The sequence below is a fragment of the Sphaeramia orbicularis genome, chromosome 22, assembly GCF_902148855.1.
Source record: "Sphaeramia orbicularis chromosome 22, fSphaOr1.1, whole genome shotgun sequence".
Taxonomy (NCBI): Eukaryota; Metazoa; Chordata; class Actinopteri; order Kurtiformes; family Apogonidae; genus Sphaeramia; species Sphaeramia orbicularis.
This window is the reverse complement of record NC_043978.1, coordinates 42,169,078-42,196,182: the sequence shown is the minus strand read 5'-3', so window position 1 is coordinate 42,196,182 and position 27,105 is coordinate 42,169,078. Positions and strand designations below refer to the sequence as shown.

Below are 27,105 nucleotides of genomic sequence, written 5' to 3'. Positions count from 1 at the left end.
GCAAACAGGTACTGAAAATGTAGTCACAGCTAATTATGACACCAAAGTAAAGTAACACGGAGTGACTCAAGGTGCCATAAACTTCACGCGGCTAGAGCAGCTTAAAACATTATGTTTTCTGAAAGGAAAAATGGGATTCTACATCTGCAGGATCCATGTCGAATCAGACTTCTGACACATCTTCACTGCAGCATAATCCTGACAATTCAGTGCAACCTGCTCTGCTCAGATGATTCAGCTTACCTCCACAGGCACATGCTGATGAATATGAATTATGCCCATATCTACAACTCCAGACTGTCAGTGCACACTGTTGTATTGTCATGATGGGGCTTGTTATTAGTTTGGAATTAACTTCAGATAGTGTTTGTATTTGAATTTGCTTCATAAATGATCTATCTATCTATCTATCTATCTATCTATCTATCTATCTGTATGTTTTTCATGTTTTCTTCTAATTTGTTTTATTTTTAAGGACTGAAGTTGGCTTATTTGGTTTTGTTGCATATTCAAAATAAACTGAACCCAAAAAATATCCATCCATCCATCCATCCATCCATCCATCCATCCATCCATCCATCCATCCATCCATCCATCCATCCATCCATCCATCCATCCATCCATCCATCCATCTATCTATCTATCTATCTATCTATCTATCTATCTATCTATCTATCTATCTATCTATCTATCTATCTATCTATCTATCTATCTATCTATCTATCTATCTATCTATCTATCTATCTATCTATCTATCTATCTATCTATCTATCCATCCATCCATCCATCCATCCATCCATCCATCCATCCATCCATCCATCCATCCATCCATCCATCCATCCATCCATCCATCTATTTTCTTGTAATTTGTTTTATTTTTAAGGACTAAAGTTGGCTTATTTGGTTTTGTTGCATATTCAAAATAAACTGAACCCAAAAAATATCCATCCATCCATCCATCCATAAAAAGCATCAGCAATATTTTTTACTTTCATGTCAGGTCCCAATTTTTCTCTATATTTAACCTTTATTAAGTGATTTATCACCATTTATTGTTATATTATCTTCTGTATTTTGTTTTTCCAGTAAAAATCAAGTGTTTTTCTATATTTAGTTGACTGATCATGTAGATGTTCATAAAAGTGCAGATTGAAGTTGAGAGTTATCGTATCAGAAACAGAGAAAACTGAAGAAAAAGTGACTTTTTCAGAAAATGTATCATTAACCCTTTAAACCCTAAGCCTAAAATGGTTTGCCTGGACTTTTTTTTTTCTTTTTTTGACTATAAAAAGAGTAGAAAATATGCTGTGAGTGAGTCCATTTACCCATTTTACCAAAGCACTTATTTTTTCCAGATCTTTCAAAATCTTGCAGTCATTTACAATTTACTGCTAAAATGGCTTCTTCTCCAACTTCTAGTACAGACATGAGTGAATTTACCAAAGTGATCCAATAAAACCTACAAAGCGTAACATCTCAGGTTTCACAAATTGTTGGAATTTTTCCAATTTCACAAACAGTGAAAGAGTTACAGCCATCCAAACTGCATGTCAGGTTTTAAAGAGTTAACTGAACATAAAACAAGTGTCTTCATCCACTGTCATTAATCAGACTACATGGGTTTAACTGGTTAATCAATGAAACAATGACAAACTGCACTTAACACCAATTATTGACATGTATTGATAGGGTTAGTCAGTCAACAGGTATTAAACATTTCAGATCAGTAGGTGCTTTTGGTCTTTATGGGTTAAATGAGGTGCATTCAGGGAGATAACAGCAATGAGAAGCATTTTTTAAACATGACACCAGACAAAATACCCCCCCCCCCCCCCAGCTGATATGAATAGACAGTCTAATCCAATAAAGGTTAATTAGGTCACCGGTGATAAAAATAATAATATTAAAAAAGAACAATCTCATTTTTATCTGCTGCCCTCAAGCAGCATCAATTAATTTCATCCTGTTTGGGTGGTTTAGACCACCCTCCTGTGCTGGCATTCATTACAGTGCAAAGGAAGGGGGGCTTTTATCAAATACCAGGCAGGGTTGTGATGTGGGGCTTGATTAATCAGCATCTGTGTGTGTGTATGATTTGTATTTGCTGCGAGTTGTTAAAGCCATGTATGTAATTAGCACTTGGTAAACTAGAGCACTGAAGACAGTACACCGTCTTAATATGAGTGACCTTTCCCACCAGTTTGGTAAAGAGGCAGCTGTCTGATTTAATGCATGAAAACATCTGGAACCGATGATAAAACAAAGCATTAATCACTGGTTCACTCACAATGCTTACATAGCCTATTCATTCTGCCACCCAGCTAACATTATCATATTAGAAAAGATATTTGGACTAGCAGCCTGCACAGGCATCGCAAAAATGCAAATACAGGCAGAATGAAAGCACAGGAAAGGTGTGTTTGCTCAAAGGTGATGCATTCACAGCCTTGTCATATGGGAAATCCAATGTTTGTGCACTGTGACTTTGTACCTGGAAGCCTTGAAAACTGATAATATCTGCTGTCATTCTACAAGTTTATCTGAAAGTGTTATAAAACTTCTTTAGTTGATCTATAGTGAACCTGAGGTCCCATTTCCTGTTATTATTACCCCGCCCCCCCGAAGGGCAGGCAACGGATGTTGTTTTTGGTTCAGTTTGTTTGTTTGATTGTTAACACTGTAGCAGCAACACTATTGGTTCAATTCATACCAAATTTGGTCTATACATTGCCAGTGACCCAGAATAGATGTCATTACATTTTGGGAACAGTAGGTCAAAGTTTCAATTTTTTATGATTTTTTTTTTATCTTTTTTTTTTTCATTTACTTATAATGGGTAAAATTTCACAGGTCTGTAGCAGCAAAACTATTGGTTGAATTCATACCAAACTGACTTCATGGATTGCCAGTGACCCAGAATAGATCTCATTACATTTTGGGAACAGTTGGTCAAAGTTCAAATCTTTTCTGAATTTTAAAAATCTTCCCATTTACTTATAATGGGTAAAATATGTGCGAGGGGCGGGATATGTTGTGCCTGGAACTACTTGTTTATTTTGGTTTCAGTTTATTTTGAATATGCAACAAAAAAAAGTAAGCCAACTTTAGTCCTTAAAAATAAAACAAATTGTCAGAATACATGAAAAACAGATAGATAGATAGATAGATAGATAGATAGATAGATAGATAGATAGATAGATAGATAGATAGATAGATAGATAGATAGATAGATAGATAGATAGATAGATAGATAGAAACACAATATGACTTCATTTGCATATTGAGGGCCACAATGACCAACTCAGGTCCATTTTTCTCCACATTCTGTTCATAGAAAGGTCCATCACACAACTTCTGTAAACTTTACATCTGCAGCCTCTGCTCCATCAGTTTTCCTGCTAAAAACTGAAAGATACATTTACAGTAACTGCATCGTGAAGGGCTAGCGTGTCTAAACATTAGGATGAGATGCAAAAGATCACATTTTATGTGTTATTATTAATTATTAAATTGCATTTTTAAAGTTCCTTAGGAGGTCAAATGATAAAAAATGTATGCTTCTTAGCCTTCGCTGTGTTAAATTAATAATTGGTAAGGACAAATGTAAATGTTTAATGTTTAAAATAAAATAAACCTCTCAGCAATGCACATGGCAACCTTCTACCTGTTTTTCTAAAGATAATATTGCCCTTACAGTGATAAAGTTGCCAAGTCATAAAAAGAAAGTAAAGGTGGAACACAGGTACCATATTAACCAAATAAATTGCCAATATCAGAATAGTTTTTAAACCTAAATTAAATAAAGTGCTACGTAATGAGAACGGTCTATTGTGCAAACAAAAGTAAAGTCAGTCATGTGCTTCCTGTCAGTGCCAGCCCTTATGTTACAGATAGTATTAATATAAATATAATCCACATCTCATGGGTTTGCTTTAGAGAAATGTGGATGAAGGAAGTCTGTTGTCAAAGCAGGCTGTTTTCTTTGTCTCATATAAACTGTACCCTATTTATTTAAGTTGATAACACATTGTATGATGCAATGTGAGATTACTATCTATTAAAAATGTCCGTTTCTGACATGCGTGACGATCCATGACCATCCCTGGCACTACAAGAAGGATTTACTTCAGGCACGTTAAATTAGTGTTTAACTTTTTTGCTTTGTTGTGTTTGATTGAAATACAAATACAACAAATTGTACAGTGCAGTAGGTACGTACGCTGGCAGAAACCTATCCCATCTGATCTGCTTTTTACCTTCCAATGTCAAAAAACTGTTTCCAGGTTCAAAATATGCACTCAGATGAAAATGCTCATTAAACTCTCAAAGTGAATTTGAAAGTTATTATATCAAAAAGTGACTTATTTTTCAACAAAATACAGACATGGAAAAAAGGATTAGACTACCCCTTGTTTTCTTCAACTTCTTGGTCATTTTAATGCCTAGTACAACTAGAGGTACATTTGTTTGGACAAATATAATAATAACAACAAAAATAGCTCATAAGAGTTTAATTTAAGAGCTTATATGGTTTTCTTGGTAATAATTAAAATCACTTCAGTTCTTACATCAGTATCTGTGGCATTGTACTGACAAAAACAATGCTTTTCGGCATTCCATGTTTTCTTTTCTGTTTGTTTTATGCTGCGTTCCAGGCCAGTTTTTGAGCTTGTAAGTCACGACTTCAAACAATGACTCACAACTTTGTAACATTCCAGGCAAGTCATGCCAAACTGTTTGAGCACAAGGAATTGTGGTAGCTTAGATGTAAACAAACCAGCATGGTGGACTGTCCATTATTCTCATTTACAATCATTTCTATCGCCAAAGGTGTTTGCTCTTTGCTTATTTGAGGGAAACAGAGGAGTAAAAATGACGCATAAGGCAAGAGAAGCTATTCTACCTTTTATGTTATTTGTATATTTGGATGTGTATTTGGTATTAATTTATTCTTGCACTCAATGGACTGAAAACTAGCTAACGATAGAGTAGCTGCGGATTATGCAGAACATTTGCAGATAAATAATGTCAGAGCATTACCTTGTTTTAATAAACAATTTGCATTTACACCGCATCCATGGGGGCCGCCATTGTTGTTTCATGGGTGATGTCAGAGCTCAGAACTGGGAGTACATGGATCTAGTACGAGTTCACGAGTGGGAAGACACAGGTTTGACTTTCATTCCAGTGCATTTTTACCGGTGGAAGGTTGGAAAAATATGAGTTACGGGTTGCCTGGAACACAGCATAAGTCACATGATAGTTAGTATTTGATTGCATAACCATTGTTTTGGTAATTTTTTTTTTTTTTTTTGGTCAAAAAAAGTGAGTACTTTATCCACCACTGGTCCTTACTAATGTTACGGGGTGCACAGCCACTGGTGCATTCATACCTATTCAACTTTATTTTCTTATTCTCTTTTCTCCTCGGAAATCAACTCGTGTTAAACGTGGCGTTTTTATTATTATGCTGATTAACTATGGCGCTTGCAAACACTTTTAAGTGGCTGTAAATTCAACGTCCTCGCATAAGCATTAAGTGGCTGTCAAAAAATGAAATTCTTTTGACTTTATTGACTCCCACATATCCACAGTATATTATAAACCAAACCTGAACACAGTATGATCTACATATCAATCAAAATCATTCAGTTTTATATAGTTATTAACAATGCGACTCCAGTGTTAAAATAACAAGCCCTTTGAGAATAGAAGTTTTACCAGAATACTAATATAATCTATCTTATTATGGCAGTTCAAGCCTCATATTGCATGTGCAGTAACCTATCTACAGTGTTTTGTTCCTTTTTAAAGAAATGTCAGAAAAGATACCAGAAAAAGGTGAGCTCATGTCTGGTTGATGTAACTTTCAATAGTTGGCATCCGCTGTTCTCTGAAGGTAGATCCATTCATGTAGTGGGTTCTTATCCAGCAGACAGAGGTAGTTTTGTACAATGTGTGTGGGGGTGTATTTGATTGAACACAGATATTACTTTGGCGATCATCCAGAAAAGTGTCAGGTTTTAGCTACAATGTGCTGCTTCCATTTTCCAGTCTGCTCGTCTCCATCCTTTGTCATGATTTTCCATGTTTGCAAGGTTTAGCTGTTAAATCCTGAGCCTTTTTTTTTTTTTTCCATTTGTGTTCATTTTCAGTCATGATTTCCTAAAGGTGCAAGTTGCCAGAGTGTGGCACAATCATATTACTGAGGGTATACAGGGTGGGGAAGCAAAATTTACAATGAACATTTAGTTGTTTTTTCTCAGCAGGCACTACGTCAGTTGTTTTGAAACCAAATATATATTGATGTCATAATCATACCTAACACTATTATCCATACCTTTTCAGAAACTTTTGCCCATATGAGTAATCAGGAAAGCAAACGTCAAAGAGTGTGTGATTTGCTGAATGCACTCGTCACACTAAAGGAGATTTCACAAATAGTTGGAGTGTCCATAAAGACTGTTTATAATGTAAAGAAGAGAATGACTATGAGCAAAACTATTACGAGAAAGTCTGGAAGATACTATTAAAGAAGAATGGGAGAAGTTGTCACCTGAATATTTGAGGAACACTTGCGCAAGTTTCAGGAAGCGTGTGAAGGCAGTTATTGAGAAAGAAGGAGGACACATAGAATAAAAACATTTTCTATGATGTACATTTTCTTGTGGCAAATAAATTCTCATGACTTTCAATAAACTAATTGGTCATACACTTTCTTTCAATCCCTGCCTCAAAATATTGTAAATTTTGCTTCCCTACCCTGTACATATATAAATAAAAAGTTAAATCCACAATTCACACAACATTGAGCTTCAGTACCAACAAATGATGCAAAATGATTTCAGCAGTGTAGACCAAACTGGCATCCCATGATATGTTTAATCAAAGAAAAGCAGGAGAAAGAGAGAGGAAAGAAAACAGAGGAAAACAGTGTAATGTAGGGAGATTTTTTACCGAAGGGGGTATTGTCATCAGTATGTCTGTCCATCTTGTAAACAGTCTAACTCTGAAAAAAAAAACAGTTGGAATTTTATCATTTGTACCATACATACATAACACTGGTCAACAACAAATTTATTGTTTAAGTTTTTTGAGCTGATTTAGGATAATTTTGGTGTGCTGAATCCAAAAATCACATTAATTTTTCTCAATCAGGTCAACTTTCTGAACTATGCTACATATTGACTTTTTAACATTTTTGCTAACATTTATGGGCATTTTCACATCATATGATACAAAATTCTTTCATATTTCTTGCAATAAATGAGTTCTGAAGATTTTACTTTTGCCAATTTATGATTCATGGTTTTTTTAATATTACAGGTGAATGAAATGGCTTCGACTAGAAGATCTTGCAAAAATAAGCCTGACGTATTCTGATACATCTGCGGTGAATACACCATTGTACCTAACAGGAATCAAGTCACAAGTTTCATAAAGTGTGCTTACCAATCTTATTTTGGTATTAATGTAATTAAATGTAATCAATTTTGTGAGAAGATCAAATTTTTCAAAATCAAATTAGCAAAAAAAACCTGACCTGATTGACAAAAACAGATGTCATTTTTGGATTTAGCGGTGCAAAATGGTCCTAATTCAGTTGAAAAAACCCTAGACAACTTGCAAAAAACATTTTTTGTAACCCAGTGTAATGTGTAGAGACACGTCACTTGGACACGTTCTGACATGGGTGACCTTGACCTATTTTGTGATATACTTTTCCAAGGTCTGAAAACACTATAACTCCTGCTCTAATCCTCTACAGAAGGAACCTTGTGCATTTGTACAAAAGGGGGCGCTCCACTGTGTGTGACCCAGTAGTATATCCAGTGGTTAGGTGTGGATTTAACATGTCTTCATCCATTTTAACCCATAAAGACCCAAACATCCACCATCAGCCGAAACCATCTACTGATGTAAAACATTGAATACCTGTTTGATCCACTAATCGTATCAATACATGTAAATAATTGTTGTAAAATGCAGTTTTTCACCTTTTCATGGTCATCAGATATGACCTATTTGGATGTTCAGAGGCTCTGTAGTCACTGTGGAAACACCATCATCTATAATATTGATTCACCAGTAAAACCCATGGAGTTGGATCAATGACAGTGGATGGACACACTGGCTTTATGTTCAGTTAATGATATATTTTGCAGAAAAAGTCACTTTTTACCTCCGCTGAGGAGGTTATGTTTTTGCCAGCGTTGGTTTGTCTGTCTGTCTGTCTGTCTGTCTGTCTTTGTGCAAGATAACTGAAAAAGTTATGGACGGGTTTGGATAAAAATTTCAGGAAATGTTGATACGGGCACAAGGAACAAATGATTACATTTTGGTGGTGATTGGTGGAGGGGGGGTGGGCACTGATCTGCCTTTGCAGAGGTCTGTGCTCTCCGAGTGCTTTTCCAGTTTCTTTAGTTTTTTCTGTTTCTGATATAATAAACTTTGAATTTACTCTGAGCTTTAATGAATATCAGTGAATATATGAAAATTTATGATTTACACTGAAAAATGCAAAATACAGAGGACAATATTATACAAAATGGTGAGAAATCACTTAAAAAAAAGTTAAATAAAGACAAAACTTCATTTGGGAACTGACACAAAAGTAGCACTGGGTCTGTAAGGGTTAACTTGTGTCTTAACGTGGTGGTGAGTGAGAGTAATACTTTACTTTCTTGACTTTCTTATGTTACAATGCTAGTCGTTGGTGTTTCCACCTGTCATGGAGGGGAGGGACGTGCCTCTCAGCTGGGGTTCCTTCTCTCCCTTCGTTCCCTATGGTTCTATTGTTTAATGAGATGAACTGGAGGCATGGGCCAAATTCAAAACAGAAATAAAAGAATCTTGTCTCCTGGCATTCACATAGTTTTAAGATTCAGATTCAGATCCTTTCCTGTCAGTATACAGTGCATTTTTACCACACACTGAAATTCAACCTCTGCTTTTAACCCATCTCTAGAACATGCAGGAACACACCACACACTGCAAACTAGGAGCAGAGGGCTTGCCATAGCAGGGGAGTAAATGGGAGGGTTAAGTGCCTTGCTCAAGGGCACATCACATAACAACTTTTTTTGCCCGTCCATGGAATCGAACTGGCGACCCTTATGTCATAAGGCTAAGCCACGGCTGCCCCGTAGCCATAGTCCTAGCAAATCGGACTGAGACAAGACAAGACCCTGTCAGTAAGTGGGTTTGGGACTCTTCACCTGAAACCACAGGAAAAGCAGAGAAGGAGGAGTCTGGTTTTTAGTGATGGGTCGCTCATGAATAATCTGGCTCCAAGAGCAAATGACGGGAGCCAGCTTTTTTTTCTGTTGAAGCAGCATGTGGTTAGTCAAGATGTGTAGTGACGTTTGTGTGTCTGAGCCAAAGGAACCGGCTCTAATCTTTATTTATTTATTTATTTTTAATGATAAAAGACAGTCTAACTGCATGCCCCCTTTTCTCTTTTTTTTATTTTATTTTATTTTAATTAATTTATTTATTTTTCCCTCTCTCTGAGCCTTTGAGTGGGTGGGTAGAAGTGGTTGGATGTTAGTGTGTTGTTCTGCCTAGGACTAGTTCATATGTCCTATGCTGATGTAGATATTATTTGAAAATGGAAAAATAAAGTGTTAAAAAAAAAAAAAAGACCTGACTCTGAAAGCTGAAATTCCCACCATTAATGCTTGTATGTCAACAAAAGGTACTGTAAAACTATAACGGTCAGAGAAAGGATCTGCACTGTAATTTCCACATTTTTTCAGGTCGAGGGGGTCTTCCTATGCTCAGGTTTAACTTACAACTTGATTTGAAGGAGACTGCAGTTGCGTACTTCACTCTAGTCTTTTTCCTAGTCACAAAGTGATGTGATAACATGATGACCGTTGGTGACAACTGCAAGTATAACTGAGACGAACAGGATGACAGTCAGTTTGTGACGCTTCATGATTCTGAACACTGACAGAAGTGAAAGGATATCTGGAAAATACAGAGTCAGACCTAATGATACACAAAGGTGCATGTGCACTTTAATGGTAACACTGGGAAGAAGACATCACATAGCGTCCTGTTGTCCCTCAAGAGACATCACAGGATACCCATAGTGCACTTTGTTTTTGTATGTAACAGATGGCAATACAGCTGTGCATTCATGTTCATCCCAAGGTTAAATATGTACAGTAAACACTCAATACCCTCTATACTGTATGTGTTGTTTATGAATGATGTAAGAACAGATGTCTCCCTAAAGCACATATGCGAGTTATTTTATAGAATTTGTTGAATTACCAAGATTACTAATTAAATGAGCAGAAAGAAAGTTTTAGTGTTCTCGCATACCCAGGTGAAAAAAATAGAAATGAAAAAAACACAACCCACATGTTCTTTCTACAGTACCTGCTGTTGTCTTTATGCAGACGTCTGTCTAAAAGAACATATGACAATGAACACGTTCAGAAAAGAATGGTTTACTGTAGAAATACAGCTTGGGTAAACCTTCAAAGAAAGTTATTTTCAGGTTTAACCCAGTGCAACTTTTGTGGCAGTTCCCATCTGAATTTTTCTCTCTATTTAATCTTTCCTATGGGATTTATCACCATTTATTATCATTTTATCCTCTGAATTTTGCATTTTTTCCCATTGAAAATCATCTATTTTCCTATGTGTAACTGACTGATCATGTAGATCAGGGGTGTCAAACTCATTTTCTTCCAGGGGCCACATTCAGCCCAATTTAATCTGAGATGGGCCGGACCAGAACAATAATAGCATGATAGCCAATAAATAACGACAACTCCAAATTGTTTTAGTGCAAAAAATAACATTCAGTTATGCCAATATTTACATTTACAAACTATCCAAACAAAAAGGATGTGAATAACCTGAAAAAAATGGATTTTGTTAAGAAATATAAGTAAAATTTCATCAATATTATGCTTCAACTTATCATTTATACATATGCATTACAGATCAAATCTACAAAGGCACAAAACATTTAATGTCAGGCAGAATATTGTTAAAATTCCACTTAAGTTTCTTTGGACATTTCAGGTTGTTCATATTTGTTCAGGTTATTCACATTTTATTGTTAAAGGATAGTTCGTTCCTGTAAACATTTTCATAATTAAATGTTTTTTGCACTAAATCAAAGAGAAAAAATTGGTGTTGTCATTATTTATAGGTTATTATGATATTATTTTCGAGTTCGATATCCTAACTTGCACTTTGCAAATTAATCCTGTGGGCCGGATTGGAACCTTTGGCCCCCGGGCCGCATGTTTGACACCTGTGATGTAGATGTTCATTAAAGCTCAGACTAAAGTCAAAGGTTATTGTATCAAAACAGAAACAAATTCAGAAAAGGTGACGTTTTCAGTAAAATATCATTAACTGTACATAAATCTAGTGTCTCCATCCACTGTGATTGATCCAACTCCGTGGGTTTTACTGGTGAATCAATAATGTAGAAGATTCCAGTGCTCACATGGTAACTACGGAGCCTCTGAATGTCCAAATGGGTCATATCTGATGACCATGAAAAGACAACAAACTGCATTTTACAGTAATTATTTGCATGTATTGATAGCATTAGTGGATCAACAGTTTAGATCAGTAGATGCTTTTGGTCGATGGTGGATGTTTGGGTCTTTATGGGTTAATTATTATATTTTTAATTTTGATTCAGTTCCACTCACTGGTTCTAATTTAATGTACAGGCAAACTCAATAAAAATAAATAAACAAATAAATAAATAAAAGCTCCTGTCGACTCCCAACAGCTAATGACCATCAGTAACCAATCAGATGTTTCTTTTTCTCCATTTGACAGGAAATCAGTTCTATAAATACACTTGTCAGGAAATGAACAGTTACGCATTGATCCTTTTTGTCTATGGTGTCCTCTATCGTAGCATGTAATGTTAACTTAACATACAGGGATGAAATGTGTCAAATCGGTGTTTAAATAAAGTTTAATATCAAAGGTTTTTTTCTTCTTTTTTTTTTAATGAGCTGATATCAGTCACATGATGAAGCTTTGAAATACCTAATTATTTTTTACTTTTGATTTTTATTTTTTCCACTTAGCACCCATGACTAATATTCAGTAATTATGTGTGAAATATGTAAAATGACTACAGGCATCTTTTAATGTATGCATAGAGGTTATTACATTAAGTATAGATTATATGGATGAGACATGAATGCAATTATGAGCCTAATTACAAAACTGGAAAAGAAAAAAGCACTTGACCCTTAATCCATGAAGTGATTCATAATGAATTGTGTGTCATTCTTGATGGATTTAATACAGTGTTTGCATTGTGGGCACTTCCTGAGTGCATAAACATGTAGTATAACAAATCTCCCTAATTGCTAAATGAGATATTTTTCTCAAGTTTCTTTATTAGACATAGTATAGGAATCATATGTTTAACTAAAATTCAACAAAATCAAGACTGTTGATGAATGATTTGATTTTCTTTCAGTACAAAAGAGTACAGAGGAAATAAACTGAAATATGAACGTGCACACAAAGATAACGGGTTTATATGCAAATTAATACAGATATTACCCCTTAACTACTGTCATGCATTAGTAATAAATTATAGATTAATGAATTAAATAAAGGATTTCAAAGTAAATAGCGTGACCTTATTTAAATATGCATGCATTACATTACACAATTAAGTTACATGGGCAACATAAAATGCTGTAAATGAAATGTAAAATTAAGTAACCTTGCTGTTTTGCACAGAGGAGTTCACTAATGAAACCAGAGGGTCATATTCATTTAAACGATAATGAATTCCACTGCTCTATACCATATGTCAGCACCATTAATATAGTGGATCTGTGCATGTTTGCCTGGTGGTATTTCAGCAGTGTCGTTGTCCCTCATGTTGAATTGGAGATTGGAGTGCAGGTTTAGTAAAGGCCATGTCTAAATGGATGTGGGCCTCAGACATCGTCCATGCTTCTCATGTCTTTGTAACTGAACCTCCGTCTTTCCTTGAAAGGTCACTCCCCTCAGTCTGGTTCGCTACCACAGTACCCTCTGCAAATGACATACGCATTAATGGGAAGCTGTTGTGAGGAGGGGAATTGTACTGAACTTTTCAGCTGCAGCCAACCACCACTGCATTCCTGCAAATATGTGGATTTTACACAGTTTTGGAAAATGCTTTGTCAACACATTTGTTCCTTTTCAGCAAAATGGAACCTGAAAAGAAAAACAGGCAGTGTCGATGGGATGAGGTGGCATTCTAGTTGTTTTTTTGCTCATTTATTTATTTATTTATTTTATTTTATTTTATTTTATTAGTCATCCACTGAAGTGAATCCATGAGGGAAACTGTATCATCACTGACAGCTCTCACCATGAGGTCTTGTTGGGATTAGCTCCAGGGTGCTGACAGGGTATAGGCTATATGCATTAAGTTTATTTAGCAAAAAAAAAACAAACACCTTTTTCCATGCAGTGGTGATTGATTTCAAATAGGTAGTTCGCAAATATGTCATAGTTGAGAGGAAAAGGCCTTTCATTAAGTTAAAATATTTTCAGTAAAAATGTTGTGTTTACAAATTGATGTTTGTGCAGTGTCGGTACCTGCATCCTCTCCATTAGTATTATCTCTAAAGGGTGTGAATTCTTGGTACCAACTTTATCTGTACTATCATTTGACCATTACCTTAAAGCAGTGGTTCCCAACGTTTTTTGGCTTGTGACCCCATTTTAACGTCACAAATTTGCGGCGACCCCAGACATTCCAAACTGAGACTTTTTTTTTTTTTGCTAAAATTAATTTGCTTTTCATCTTGTAATAGTTTGCTATACTATGTGGCAAATAAATATTAATTTAGATGACATTTGTTCTATATAATGTATATTATTATGGACGAAGGCAGAAAAGCCAGGTGTAGATTACTGCACAAAGTGGGAATTTGATTTTCCTTGGTCAGGATATGTACAGTCAGTCCAGCTTGGATTTACAAGGCTGACAATTAATACTGAACAAACAAGAACTCAAATTATGAATTATGAAAGAGCTGCAGCATCTGAAACCGACCACAATGAACATTTGAAAGATAAACAGAACCACAGTGCTTTAGTTTCAGCTTCACAGTTTGTCGTGTCTTTTATGGAATCTGACTGTCTCTCATATATTTTTATTAGTAAGTTTTTATTTTTAATTTTTTATCAATTACTACTTGTGCCTGGGTGTTATGACAAGTTTAAAGCTTTTATTTTAACATTAACTTCTACCAGTAAATGATGGAAGTGTAGTTCTATATCTTGTTACACATAATATGAGTCTGTCTATAATTTCAGTTTTGAATCAACTCACTTTACCTAATTTGTACATTTTTTTAATGCTCCGCCCTTGTATGACCAATTATGGTGTGTGTTGTTTAAGGTGTTATTGTTTAATGTTATGTTCAGTAATTTATGCATCTACTGTAAACCATTACCATGTAATATTTTCATTATTTACCATTATCTTTTTGTAAATTGTAAGTTGTTATGTAAATGTGTGGTACTTACTGTTTAGCAACACTCCTCTAGGTGATTCATAAGAATAATCAGTGATTTCCTTAGATACTTTAATGGATACCTTTTCCTTTTAATGATAGCTTAGAGTTATGTTTGGTTATTTTCTATATTTTTCCATTCGAATTTTATCCATACCGCCAGATTTATTTCATTTTATCAACATAGGATTAAATGTGTACATTTTTTCCACAACCTCTTATTATTTTAATCATCTTTAATAATTCCTCTACAGCCACCCTCAATCCCATTTTTTCTTACCTACATTGCTTTCTAATTATCTGGGTATAACACACTCTCCAGATATGACAGCACATCATGTTATAATTAGAAGTGTGAGAAAAGGATTCATTTGAACATACTGCACCTTGTAGTTTTCAGTCATAGAGTGGCAGAATTTACACATGATGGAGCGTTCCAAGGTAGCCTGAGATAAGCAATCCTGCTGCGACCAGCATCGCACACTCATGAATAGTAATGAATGAAAATAGCACTTACATAGTTAACATTAAAGCATTACAACTATCCCTCCCTGTGGTTCTGGAGAAAACCATGCAGGGAAGGAGGCACTTTGCTTTAATAACCACTGCTGGTCTTAAAAAAAAAAAAAAAAAAACAGAAAAAAAAAGAAGATTAAAATTGATTTTCAGGTTTTCAGTGTATTAGGAATTAATGATACAAATGTCTGGGGGAATTAAAAGCTCGTTGGATGAAGCCAAGTGTGGCCATCCATTCGACAGAGGCAGCCAGGTGTGAGGCCTGTTAAGACATTCACAGGAGCGTGCTGCCTTCGTCAGCCAAGTCTGCCAATCCCAACACCTGCGGCTTGTGGAATATTTTTCCATATTGCATTGTCTTTTGCCAAAACAGTGTTGACACGGCAGAGGAAAGGCACAAAATTAAATAAAAGACTAAAGATGCACACAGTGATATAGAAATAGAAGCCAGTGTTAATAAGTGGACAACAACAGGTCTCTTTTAAACTGTTAAAGTATCCCCTTAAAGTAGTAAACCCCTGAGAAGCTCACATCAGATGTACATGCATGCACCTTACACTTCACCTACTTTCCGCTGCATGCATGTCTGTATATTTGTAATGACAGATTATAAGTATGTGCGTCATTAAAAATAGCTTCTTAGTGCTGTTTAATCCTGGGCCTCATGCAGACAATCCTCACGTGATTTCTCATGCATCCTTTTTTTGCGCTTCAAAATGTATTCAGAAGAATATTACAGTGTTGAATATTAATGTGCAAAATCTTCAAGGATGACCAGACCAGTTTACCAACACAGCAGTTATTGCTCACACAGTCTGACAACACTAGTGCAATTTCATCTGACCTGCGATAATGGGGGCAACGCAACTGTTTTGTTGGAAGGAGAAAGCCACACAACTTGCTCTGGCTGGAATGTTTATATCTGAAACTCATCATAAAATATCAAACAATAAACATGGGGCCAAATCCACAAAGAATGGGTAGTGCCTACAGTGTAGTGAACTGTGCAACATGTGGTTCTGCAATCTGCTCTGCTTTAAGGACCTATTCACAAACAATTTTGTGCTAATGAGGGCACCTGAGTGCAATTTGCCCATGTTATGTGACAGACTTTCTAGTGTTTTGTGTGTTTTTTGCATTTCAGCACATAGATTAGTCCATTATGAAAACTGCTACCAACTTTCATGCTTCTGTTGTATTTTGAGTCGATAAAAAAAAATACAGAAATTTCCATCAAAACAGGAACCAGCACTTAATGTAATTCAGGCAAGCTTGAAACGTGTTTGATTAATGTCTAACTCTTAAAAATAATGCTATAAATCATGGAATATGTGTATGATTTCACAGAAAAATGAGTGCTGCTCTCCTGTGTGTTGTTATTAATTGTTGTTTTGTGGTACACTATATCACTTGCATTGCTTTTGCAGTTTTTAAATGGATTTGTGTTTTGTTTTTTTTGTTTCTGCAGGTCCCCTTTCTGTGAACTAACATGGACAAAGTGGTCATCAGTCTCCTGCTTCTGGGAACCGCAGTTACAATGGTCCATGCATGTCCCAAGTATTGTGTCTGCCAGAACCTGTCAGAATCACTTGGGACTCTATGCCCCTCCAAAGGCCTGCTCTTCGTTCCCCCAGACATCGACCGGCGAACTGTAGAGCTCCGGCTTGGTGGCAACTTCATCCTCAAGGTCACCACACAAGACTTTGCCAACATGACAGGTCTGGTGGATCTCACCTTGTCCCGCAACACAATCAGCGCCATCCAGCCTTTCTCATTCATTGATCTGGAGACCCTGAGATCCCTGCACCTTGACAGTAACCGGTTGACCGAGCTGGGACCTGACGACCTTCGTGGATTGATCAACCTCCAACATCTGATTCTCAACAACAATCAACTTAGTCGGATCTCCAAAGCATCCTTTGACGACCTGTTACTGACACTGGAGGACCTGGATTTGTCATATAATAATTTGCGCAGTGTGCCTTGGGAAGCCATCCGCAAGATGGTCAATCTTCATCAAATGAGTCTGGATCATAACCTCATCTCCTTCATTTCAGAGGGAACTTTTACAGATCTGGATAAACTGGCTCGTCTGGACCTGACTTCTAACCGCCTGCAGAAGCTTCCCCCTGACCCCATCTTTGCTCGCTCCCAGAGCAATGTTGTGATGAGTACTCCCTATGCACCTCCGCTCTCTCTGAGCTTTGGTGGAAACCCGCTGCACTGCAACTGTGAAGTGCTTTGGCTTCGTAGGCTTGAACGTGAGGATGATATGGAAACCTGCGCTTCTCCTGCCAGTCTCAAAGGACGTTACTTCTGGTCTGTTCGCGAGGAGGAGTTTGTTTGCGAGCCTCCTCTAATCACACAGCATACCCACCGGCTGCTGGTGCTGGAGGGCCAAACAGCTAGCCTTCGCTGTAAAGCTGTTGGTGACCCAATGCCAACTGTGCACTGGGTTGCTCCCGATGATCGTTTGATCAGCAACTCCTCCCGAGCAACAGTTTATGAAAATGGCACTCTGGACATCACAATCACCACATCCAAGGATTATGGTACCTTCACTTGCATTGCTGCCAATGCAGCCGGAGAGTCTACTGCATCCATAGAGCTGTCAATCATCCAAATTCCCCACCGAAGCAATGGGACAAACCGCACTACACAGGCCAAGTCAGGGCTTTCTGACATAACTAGTTCTACCAAGGTCAGTAAAGGGGAGCCTAAACCTCTGCCGGAGAAGGTGGTGTCCATATCAGATGTGACGGCTGTCTCTGCTTTAGTCCAGTGGACTGTTAGCAAATCAACTCCAAAGGTCAAAATGTATCAGCTTCAGTACAATTGTTCTGATGATGAAGTCCTCATTTACAGGTAAGGATGCCTCTTGGGAGAGTCTCTTGTGGTCAAATTAGACATCTAGCCACAGATAAAATCTTTGACCTTAACTGTTCAGCTTTTCAAGTCAGGAGTTAATTGTTTGCTCGGTGCCTACTTCAGAAACAGGCAGTTCCTTTTGAAGTGTTCCTCAGACATCAACCATTCATTTTTCTTAATCCTTCAAGAGATTTTTTTTTCCTAAATTGACAATCAGCGGGGATGCTGCTTTTCACCAAAAGAATAAGGATGAAGAGTGAGCACACATTCATAAAAAAAAGTAAAACCCAAAGTGAAATCCTTGCCCTGAACCATTAATTAAAAATCCAACAAGAAAAAGGATTATAGACCTTCATTTTAATGTATCCTTCTTAAGCTGCTCAAGTCCATAAAGCATAAGCTTGGAGACTGCAGCCGGAGATCCTTGGCTCTGTGAAATCAATTTCTTATGTCAAATGAGACATTGAAAGCCATGACATTCAGCCAAGATAATTGAGCTGGAAATACAGAAAACAGACTGGCCATTTAAACATTAAATCAATTTGGGGAGGACATTCAAAGGAGCTCAATATGGAGTGTGCTATGAGAACAAACAAACTGATCATTTTTATGTGATCTGTACGTAAATGCAAAGGCGACAGCGCTGAGATAGTGTTGTCATTTGCTATATGCATTATTTTGTTTGGGGCTCGGTAGCAGAAAATATCTAACATTGCGGTATCCCCTTGGGCTCCAGTGACTTAATGAATATAGACACAATTGCAAATCCCTTCAGAGACTGACCACTCTTAGTATACTAAAGATGGTATTTACTGCACCAGAGTAGTGTGGAAACAGATAAAGCGGCCTAATAATCTGGGTCAGCTGCATGTATTCTCATAAGGAACGGTCTCTTGAGTAGCACCCTGCAATGTATTATTTCTCATAGTCCTACACAATTAGCCTGCACTGCACATTCAAAGAGCCTTTTAATGAAATATAACTGACAGAATGTGTGAACGCAAAAAGCTGCTTATTAGCGGAGAATATGAGATTAAAATTGTACACATTATTGCAGATAAACATTACTTTGTTCCAATACTGTGAATGTAGCTCACTGTCCCTGTGAATTCAATAATAAGGTGTTTATCTGATATCCTTCCTTGCACACTCGGTGCCAGTTTGTCATGCCAGAAAAAAAGGGAACAATATGAATTTTCAGTACTTTTTCAAAACATTGGATGACTCGTCCTTAGTTCTTATAACTGCAAAAAAAAAAATACTAATGTTCTTTATAAACTACTGCTATATTCATTCATTTGAATATTCGTTTCCTATTGCTTTGTTTTTTACTAATGCTGTATTTGCTTTGAATAGTACTTTGTGATATACACTCTTTTATGCATGTGGTTAATACCCTTAATTTAGCAATATAGAATAATGAACTTGAATTGTTCAATCTCATCATCCTTTTCAACTGCTTTCGCTTTATGCTTTTTACATAATGTGATGCTTTAAATTGTTTCCACTTCACAGTCTGTTCATTTGACATTTATATTTAATTGGGAAAAAAATCCATTGATGTATATGTTCTGTTATATAACACAGCCTGTGCAGTGTCTTTGCATGTCAGGAAACAAATTAGAGGCTGAAAGAAAAGAGAGAGGCCAACTACTGTTTTTGAATGAATATTGATATGACTTCATTGCTTGCACATGCACACCTACTGTGCTCCTTTAGTTGGCCGACATAGTTTCCTAGGGCACTGCCCACACTCAAGCAATGGCATGATTAAAAATCAATCAAAGCCACGTGGGGGAGGAGAGAGATTGCATGAGTTCTCTGGAACACGTGAGGCAAAGCAGCTTCTTCCTGGTTATGGAAAAAGGCAATTAAGGATGAATAATGAACTGCAGCCCCACTGGTGTCTGGACTCTGTGGTAGTGGTGCTTCATAGGGATCAAAGCTATGGATGCTTGTGCTGTCGGAGAACAGCAGGCCAACAATGGATGGATAACTGAGGAATCTATTTATAGACAGCCACACCAATATGGTTACGAGTCTTCAAGGGCTCTTTTCTATCTATATAGTTTATGTACAGTAATAGCCTTTGATTGTTACTTGAGGTTTTATAGCTTCAGTTTTTATGGCTTAAGCAATAACACATCACTTGGCAGTCTGAAGGTTGTCTAAAATGCCTACCAACCTACAGAAATAAAAAAAAGAATCATTTAAAAGAGGTTGAGTATGCTTGTAAATAGTCAGCCTTAGTACAGCATCTCTATGCTGACACAGTAACAGACTGTCTTTACACACCTACATTTTTTGGAGGTTGAGGTTCAGTTTTGAGTGTTTTCCACTGCATTAACATAAAATATCAGTCATAAGCAGTGAGGCTGACTTAATCAGTCATATTTAAACATTTAGAATAGTAACAGATGGAGCTGAAACAGCTTAATGCATGTTAAATGAAATGTACAACATATTACATTTACTCAAAACAATATTCAAAAATGGCCATTGAACACTTATCTCATTACTATTGCTTCATGCATATCCAATTGGATACACTGGGACCAATGAAGTAATTTGTCTGAATTACTCTATGCATATAAATAGCTACTTAGCATGCTTCATTTTGGCCGTTTCTTTGATCTGCCCCCGCCTGACGCACAATGCAATGCACTTTCCGACACAAAAGTTTTCTCCCCTTGTATTGAACTCCCTTAACTCTGGTTCTGAACGCTGTTTCTTTCTCTGTCTTTGTAGGATGATTCCCATGACTAACAGAGCATTCTCAGTTACAAATCTTGTCCCAGGGATGCAATATGACCTGTGTGTTCTCGCCATCTGGGATGACTCTGCCACCACCCTCACGGCCACCAACATTGTTGGATGTGTGCAATTCATGACCAGGGACGACTATCCGCAGTGCCAGTCGCTTCACAGTGGTTTCCTGGGGGGTACTATGATTCTGGTCATTGGTGGCATCATCGTGGCTACTCTGCTGGTGTTCATCATCATCCTCATGGTGCGCTACAAGGTGACCAGTGGCATCCAGACCAACAAGCTACCCGTTATGAGTAACACATACTCACAGACAAATGGGGGGTTAAATAGATTTAACGGTGCGCCGCCACAGGTCAAATCCACTGTGGTTGTCATGCGAGAGGAAATGGTTGAATTCAAGTGTGGATCGCTCCAGAGCAGCCTCTCTTCTTCTTCTTCCTCCTCTAACTCATTAGACAGCCAAACAGGGAGAGGGGCTGGTGACCGCTACAGTATGCAGGGAAGCGAATGCAGCACCCTGCCAAGCAGCAAGTTCAGGAGGCACGGCGCCAAAGCACGGCCAAACCTGGACCACCTTATAGGGGCCTTCACCTCACTGGAACTACGAGGGGTATCCAGGGACCAACAAGGGACCTCTGGTCCCTCCACCAATGCCAATGCTATGATGACGGTAGCTGTGGCTCCCCCATCTGATAAAGAACCTCTGCTTGGACGAGCTGAATCCACCACCATGCTGGGACGTCTCCTAGGGCTTCCCCAGGAGGGCAAGCCCAAAAGGAGCCACTCGTTTGACATGGGTCATGTGGGGGCCACACAGTGTCGCAGCAACTACCCCCGTAGGATCAGTAACATCTGGACTAAACGCAGTCTGTCTGTTAACGGCATGCTGCTGCAGTATGATGACAATGAGGAAGAAAAACCCACTTTTGAGAGCTCTGAGTGGGTGATGGAAAGCACAGTTTGAGCACAGTCAGTCTAACTGTGGTCCATGGCCAAACAACAAATCTATATCAGGACCTAAAAGTACTTAAGTGCAGAAGGAGGAATATTCCTGATGGAATCTGCCTTGGGTATTGCATGAAGTTCTCCGTGTGAATACTGTTCGAGTAACTATGTGAGAGATGACATTCACATTTATAGATTTCCTGGCCATGATCTCATATTTCTGACAGTATCGAACCATATCTGAAAAAAATGTTTGTATTTTGAGACAACATGGAATCATATTGATATGGCCTGTGTGGAATTATTCCCAGTCCACAGGCACATGAGAGTATCTCAGAGAAAAAAGATTAGAAATTCAAAGTGGATTTACTACATCTTTATCAAAGAAACTGAATGCTAAGAGGATTTGCCTCGACTGTGGTGAAGTGGATGTGCATCACAGTGTCTTGGACCCTCAGCCTGAAATTGGACTACTACTATAGTAGAGAAGAGGACTTGACAAGTGAACAGGAAATTAAAACAGTCATTTTTATTTTCATTTGGGTTTTCTATTATTTTTACTATTTATTATTTGGGGTCATTCATCAGCAGGCACTGGCATAGCTATCCCCACTCACAGTCACTTAAATAATTCAGTGGTGTTTCAAACATCAGTGACAAATTGACAGCAGGACTCATTGAAATAACAGCATGAACCATATCACATCTATTCTGACAGTGAACCACAACAATCCAGGCTTGTATTTCTACCTCAGGTTATTGATCATATGAGGTTATTTGTACATGAACAGTGATGGAAAATACAAGCCAAACGGCCCAAGAATGACAAATCACTAAAAGCAGCGTTCTTTACTTGTTTGCAAGTGCTATAAAGAATTATTTAATCTCCAACTCATTAAATTCAGCGTGTTTTCTGCATAGGTTGAAATCCTGCTGTGACAAAATGTATTTCCGAATGCTTTGTTTCACTCCCTCCGTCGGTGACATCGGTCCCTGAAGGCTAAAAGGCCATTGATGTAAACAGAGTGTTTGCCACAGGCTACAGGTTCAAATTCTATCACCACACATTACAGTATCCAGACATGAAAAGTCTTTGAAATCCATCAGGCCCATTTGCTTAAGCCACAGCTGGATGTGTAATTCTCTTTAGGCAACACAAACACAAGTGTATGGCAGTTAGTCGTTCAAACAGGTTAAACGCCGAAATGAGTCCGGGCAGACATTAATCAGCCCGATAAAGACCATTATGTTGCTTAGGAGAGGAGGTTAAGAGAAAACAAGGAAAGAGAGAGAGAGAGAACATATTACAGGCAAACAGCTGAAAACCCTGAATCACCAGATTGTATGATACACAGCATTCGTTGGTGGATTCATTATTTGAATTGACTGATCAGAGCAACCGTTTATCTTTGGTCCTCCTTCATACAGAGCTGTACATTGCAGCGAAACACTTTGAATTAGTTGCTATCCAGATGACTGCCTCCAATCAACCGAGACATCCCAGCACATTTTGATGCCTTTCTTAATATCCTGTGAGTTTCTGCTGCATTTCAAGATGTGGGGGTGTTCATCTTTTTTTTTTTTTTTTTTTTTTTTTTTCTTTCTTTCGTATTTTTTTTCTTTTTTTCCCCTAGATGTACCGTTCTGTATATTGACATTTTTGTACAATAACTGGGTGAGAATGTAAAGGGGGGTAAAAAATTGTGCAGTAGTACTTTTATTTTCATGTGAAGCAAACAGTGAGAAGGTGCTTTACTGTGGTGTACCAACTTGGTCGTTGTTAGTCGGCTCACTGAAATGGGATTTTACATGGTGTTACAAATAGAGAAAAGGAAGTTGAAGCCCGTCTGTCAGGGTTGGTTTATATCATACCACTACGCTTACTGAGGTGTCTGTATAAAACACCACGAATAATAATCAATCACAATCTCTCGAATGCATTATTTCACAAATCCCAAAGTTCCCCTCCCAAATGCAGCTAGTATCAGGGTTCCTACGCAAGTCTGGAAAAGTATGGAATTTGATTTTAGAAATTTCCAAGTCTGGAAAAGTATGGAAAACGGAAACAAATTTATAGAAAAACATTTATGTTTCTAAGACTGTTACCACATACAATTATGAATATCTACAGGGTGGGGAAGCAAAATTTACAATATTTTGAGGCAGGGATTGAAAGAAAGTGTATGACCAATTAGTTTATTGAAAGTCATGAGAATTTATTTGCCACAAGAAAATGTACAACATAGAAAATGTTTTTATTCTATGTGTCCTCCTTCTTTCTCAATAACTGTCTTCACACGCTTCCTGAAACTTGCGCAAGTGTTCCTCAAATATTGGGGTGACAACTTCTCCCATTCTTCTTTAATAGTATCTTCCAGACTTTCTGGTAATAGTTTTGCTCATAGTCATTCCCTTCTTTCCATTATAAACAGTCTTTATGGACACTCCAACTATTTTTGAAATCTCCTTTGGTGTGACGAGTGCATTCAGCAAATCACACACTCTTTGACGTTTGCTTTCCTGATTACTCATATGGGCAAAAGTTTCTGAAAAGGTATGGATAATAGTGTTAGGTATGATTATGACATCAATATATGTTTGGTTTCAAAACAATTGACGTAGTGCCTGCTGAGAAAAAACAACTAAATGTTCATTGTAAATTTTGCTTCCCCACCCAGTAAATAAAGAAATGGATCGATCTGTTTTTTTTAAGGCGCTTGCTAGTGCAGCTAAAATGTTTGTATGAGAGCACATACAGTAGGCTACGCGTCCCAGAAAACATTTGTGCAGATTGACAAGTTGAATGTCCAGTCTTCTGCTCTTATCCCCCTCCAACCCATTTTAAGGCCCGCCCAAGCGTTGTCAAGTTTCACTGCTGCTTTGACGGACAGGTGATGTCCACACAGTGGGCCGGATCTACGAAAGGTTTGAAACGATAAAACAAGATGCAGAGAACGCATTTTTCACCCTTGTGTGAACATTTTTGGAGTGACAGAAGAAAAAATTATAGAGACGTATGCCCCACCCACACACACACTTTACAGGACTCTTTTCCACTTGATTTGACATTGTGATTAAAAATACACACACAAAATTATGCGTGCCTGACAGTCAGTCTAACTTTGTAGATTGCACAAATTAGTACATGCGAATTGGGACCTTAGTTGATCTGGCCCACTGTTTGTGAGCGAGCTATTCAACATGCCTTGTATGATTGTTGGCAGAACTCGTAATGCGTAGATGTAAATTCTCTCATAAATCCCAAATATAAAGACTGGTTGGAATTTTTTTAGCAAGACATCTGGAAATTAGGGTCTGGAAAAAGTATGGAATTTTGAAATTTCAAATGTGTAGGAACCCTGTAGTATGTCAGTAGGTTTCCAAGGAAAGACTGACTTTTGTTTGTCATTGTTCTAGTTTCATAAGATGCATGCATATATCATGTGCACACATCAGGCTTTTATGTGTGACTTTTGAAACTAGAATAACAGCATATTTTTCTGACTTGTATTAGAATGTGCAGACTCAAAAACAAAACAAAGAAAGCATCATTAACGTGTCTGAGAAAAATGTTGAAGTGGATAGCTTAAAGTCATGGGTGACAAACTACAAGACTATCAATACATAAAGGCTGGGAAAATGTGTTTTTGAAACTTTGGGCGAAACAAACATGGAACTTGTTTTATCTACTTGTGACATCATGTATTATCTCGTTTCACTCTGCTAACTAAGAATACAATAAGTGTGTACTTGAATTGACATAGTCATGATTCTCACCTGAAGTTCTAGGACAAAAATGATGAAAAAAATAAAATAAAATACAGTTTCTGTGTGAAAACGTTTTGCTACAAAAGAATATAAAATATTGATTAATTCCTATGAACCAAACTGAGTCTTGTGTGTTTTTACTTCTTATAATTTGTCATAAATCCACTGTTGAGAGCGAGGGATTGCGTTGCTAATCGCCCTTCCAAACAATGTTTACCTTAGAGTGACTGCCCAAAAAGTACAAGTCGATGATGGAGTGTTCTTCCCTCTTCCCTCGGTCTTTGTTTACCATGGATGAGCCAAGGGTTTTCCTCCTGAGATCCAGCTCCTGTAATAAGGCCAGTCACTGCTGACTCACCTCAGCGATGCCCTTATTACAAATCGCCAGTACATGCAGCTCCTGGCCAGAGCCCATAATAAGGCCTTAATTCATATAATCTGTCAGGAAAGGTGCTTACGGCAGCACAGAGTAAATATAATCTCCACAAGGGCCAAGCGTTGCATGATAAGATAGCGATATCCACACCTGCTGCAGGTTCAAGAGGAACATGACCGGTGGATGCTGAATACAGGTTGGGTACAATTATCAGGGTTTGTGCAGATGTTTCACATTAAAGCAAGTATGTGTTGAAAGCACAAATAAATGAAAGGTGTCCAGGAAAAATTATAGCAACGGCAAAACCTGTTTCTCACAAAAAAAAAAACAAAAAAAAAAAATGTTTGTAAACTGTGTTCAGCATGGGTAACTATGACAGTAGTGTGTTATTTGTGTCAGCAGGTGATGTGGAGAGCCTTTTCAGGGTGGTAAAATTACATTCTAAATTGCATTTCCTCATAATATCTGCTTTTTACTGCAGGTTCTGCTTTAAAAGCAAGCCAGCGTATCTGCTACCATTTTCAAATCAAAGTTAAACACAGTGTGGACATACAAACATTCCCTGAGCTTCCTCTCTTTTTTTTTTTTTTTCTTTTTTTTTTTTGACAAGAAGCAACTTACACGTCAGACCTCTGAGTGAAATTATAAGTTTGATAGACAAATCAACAATAAATACCGCTTTGTGAACAATAGGTGTTTGATGCTCTCAGAAAAAGAGGTGCAGGTTTGTTGACTATCATTGTTAATTTGATTGAGCTGCCTACTGGGAGCGTTCTCAACAATTATCTCATTCTTCTCTTATCTCTGACCTTCGCTGATAGTATTTTATTCTAAAAACTACAACAAAGTTTTTGTTTTTGCAGGTCACTAACCCCTTTTAGGATTTGTGAATTTTTTTTTTTTTTTCCTGCCTTTACTTTTACGCTTCTTGTGCACACTAGCAACCCCGCAGTGCATCTATTCATCATCTTTAATGCTTAAACAGGGCCTGCAGCACTGTGTTTGGTGTTTTTTTTTTTTTTTTTCTTTTGTAGATTGCAAACCAACTATATTGGAGGTCACAGCAAAAGGTTTGCATAAAGGGAGTCTCATATTCTCAATAAAAGTGGGTGTCCATTACAGACAGCGATCTGAAAGCAAACCTTATCGTCTGATTCTGCAGTCTCATCACTACTTTCAATGGGATTTTTTATTCCCAGATACAGATATAAATAACCTCATTATTAATAACGCCTGTGGGAAAGGCCAGCTGAGTGTGGGGTTTGTTTATTTCATAGACAAAGTTGTCTAGATGGAGAAAACTTTTACTGCAGAATTCAGGGGTGTAATTTGAGCCTGCCA

General features: G+C 37.6%; 1 protein-coding gene across 1 annotated transcript in view; it reads left to right on the top strand.

The window, feature by feature from the left end:
* Positions 1–25,503, top strand: part of LOC115413427 (leucine-rich repeat and fibronectin type-III domain-containing protein 2) — a 231,569-nt gene extending 206,066 nt beyond the window's left edge. The window contains exons 5-7 of the mRNA XM_030126256.1: positions 16,507–17,903; positions 20,655–23,601; positions 24,986–25,503. Coding sequence (XP_029982116.1) covers positions 16,528–17,903; positions 20,655–21,639 — 2,361 coding nt within the window. The 5' untranslated portion in view covers positions 16,507–16,527 and the 3' untranslated portion in view covers positions 21,640–23,601; positions 24,986–25,503. The remainder of the gene's footprint in view (positions 1–16,506; positions 17,904–20,654; positions 23,602–24,985) is intronic.
* Positions 25,504–27,105: the final 1,602 nt, after the last annotated feature.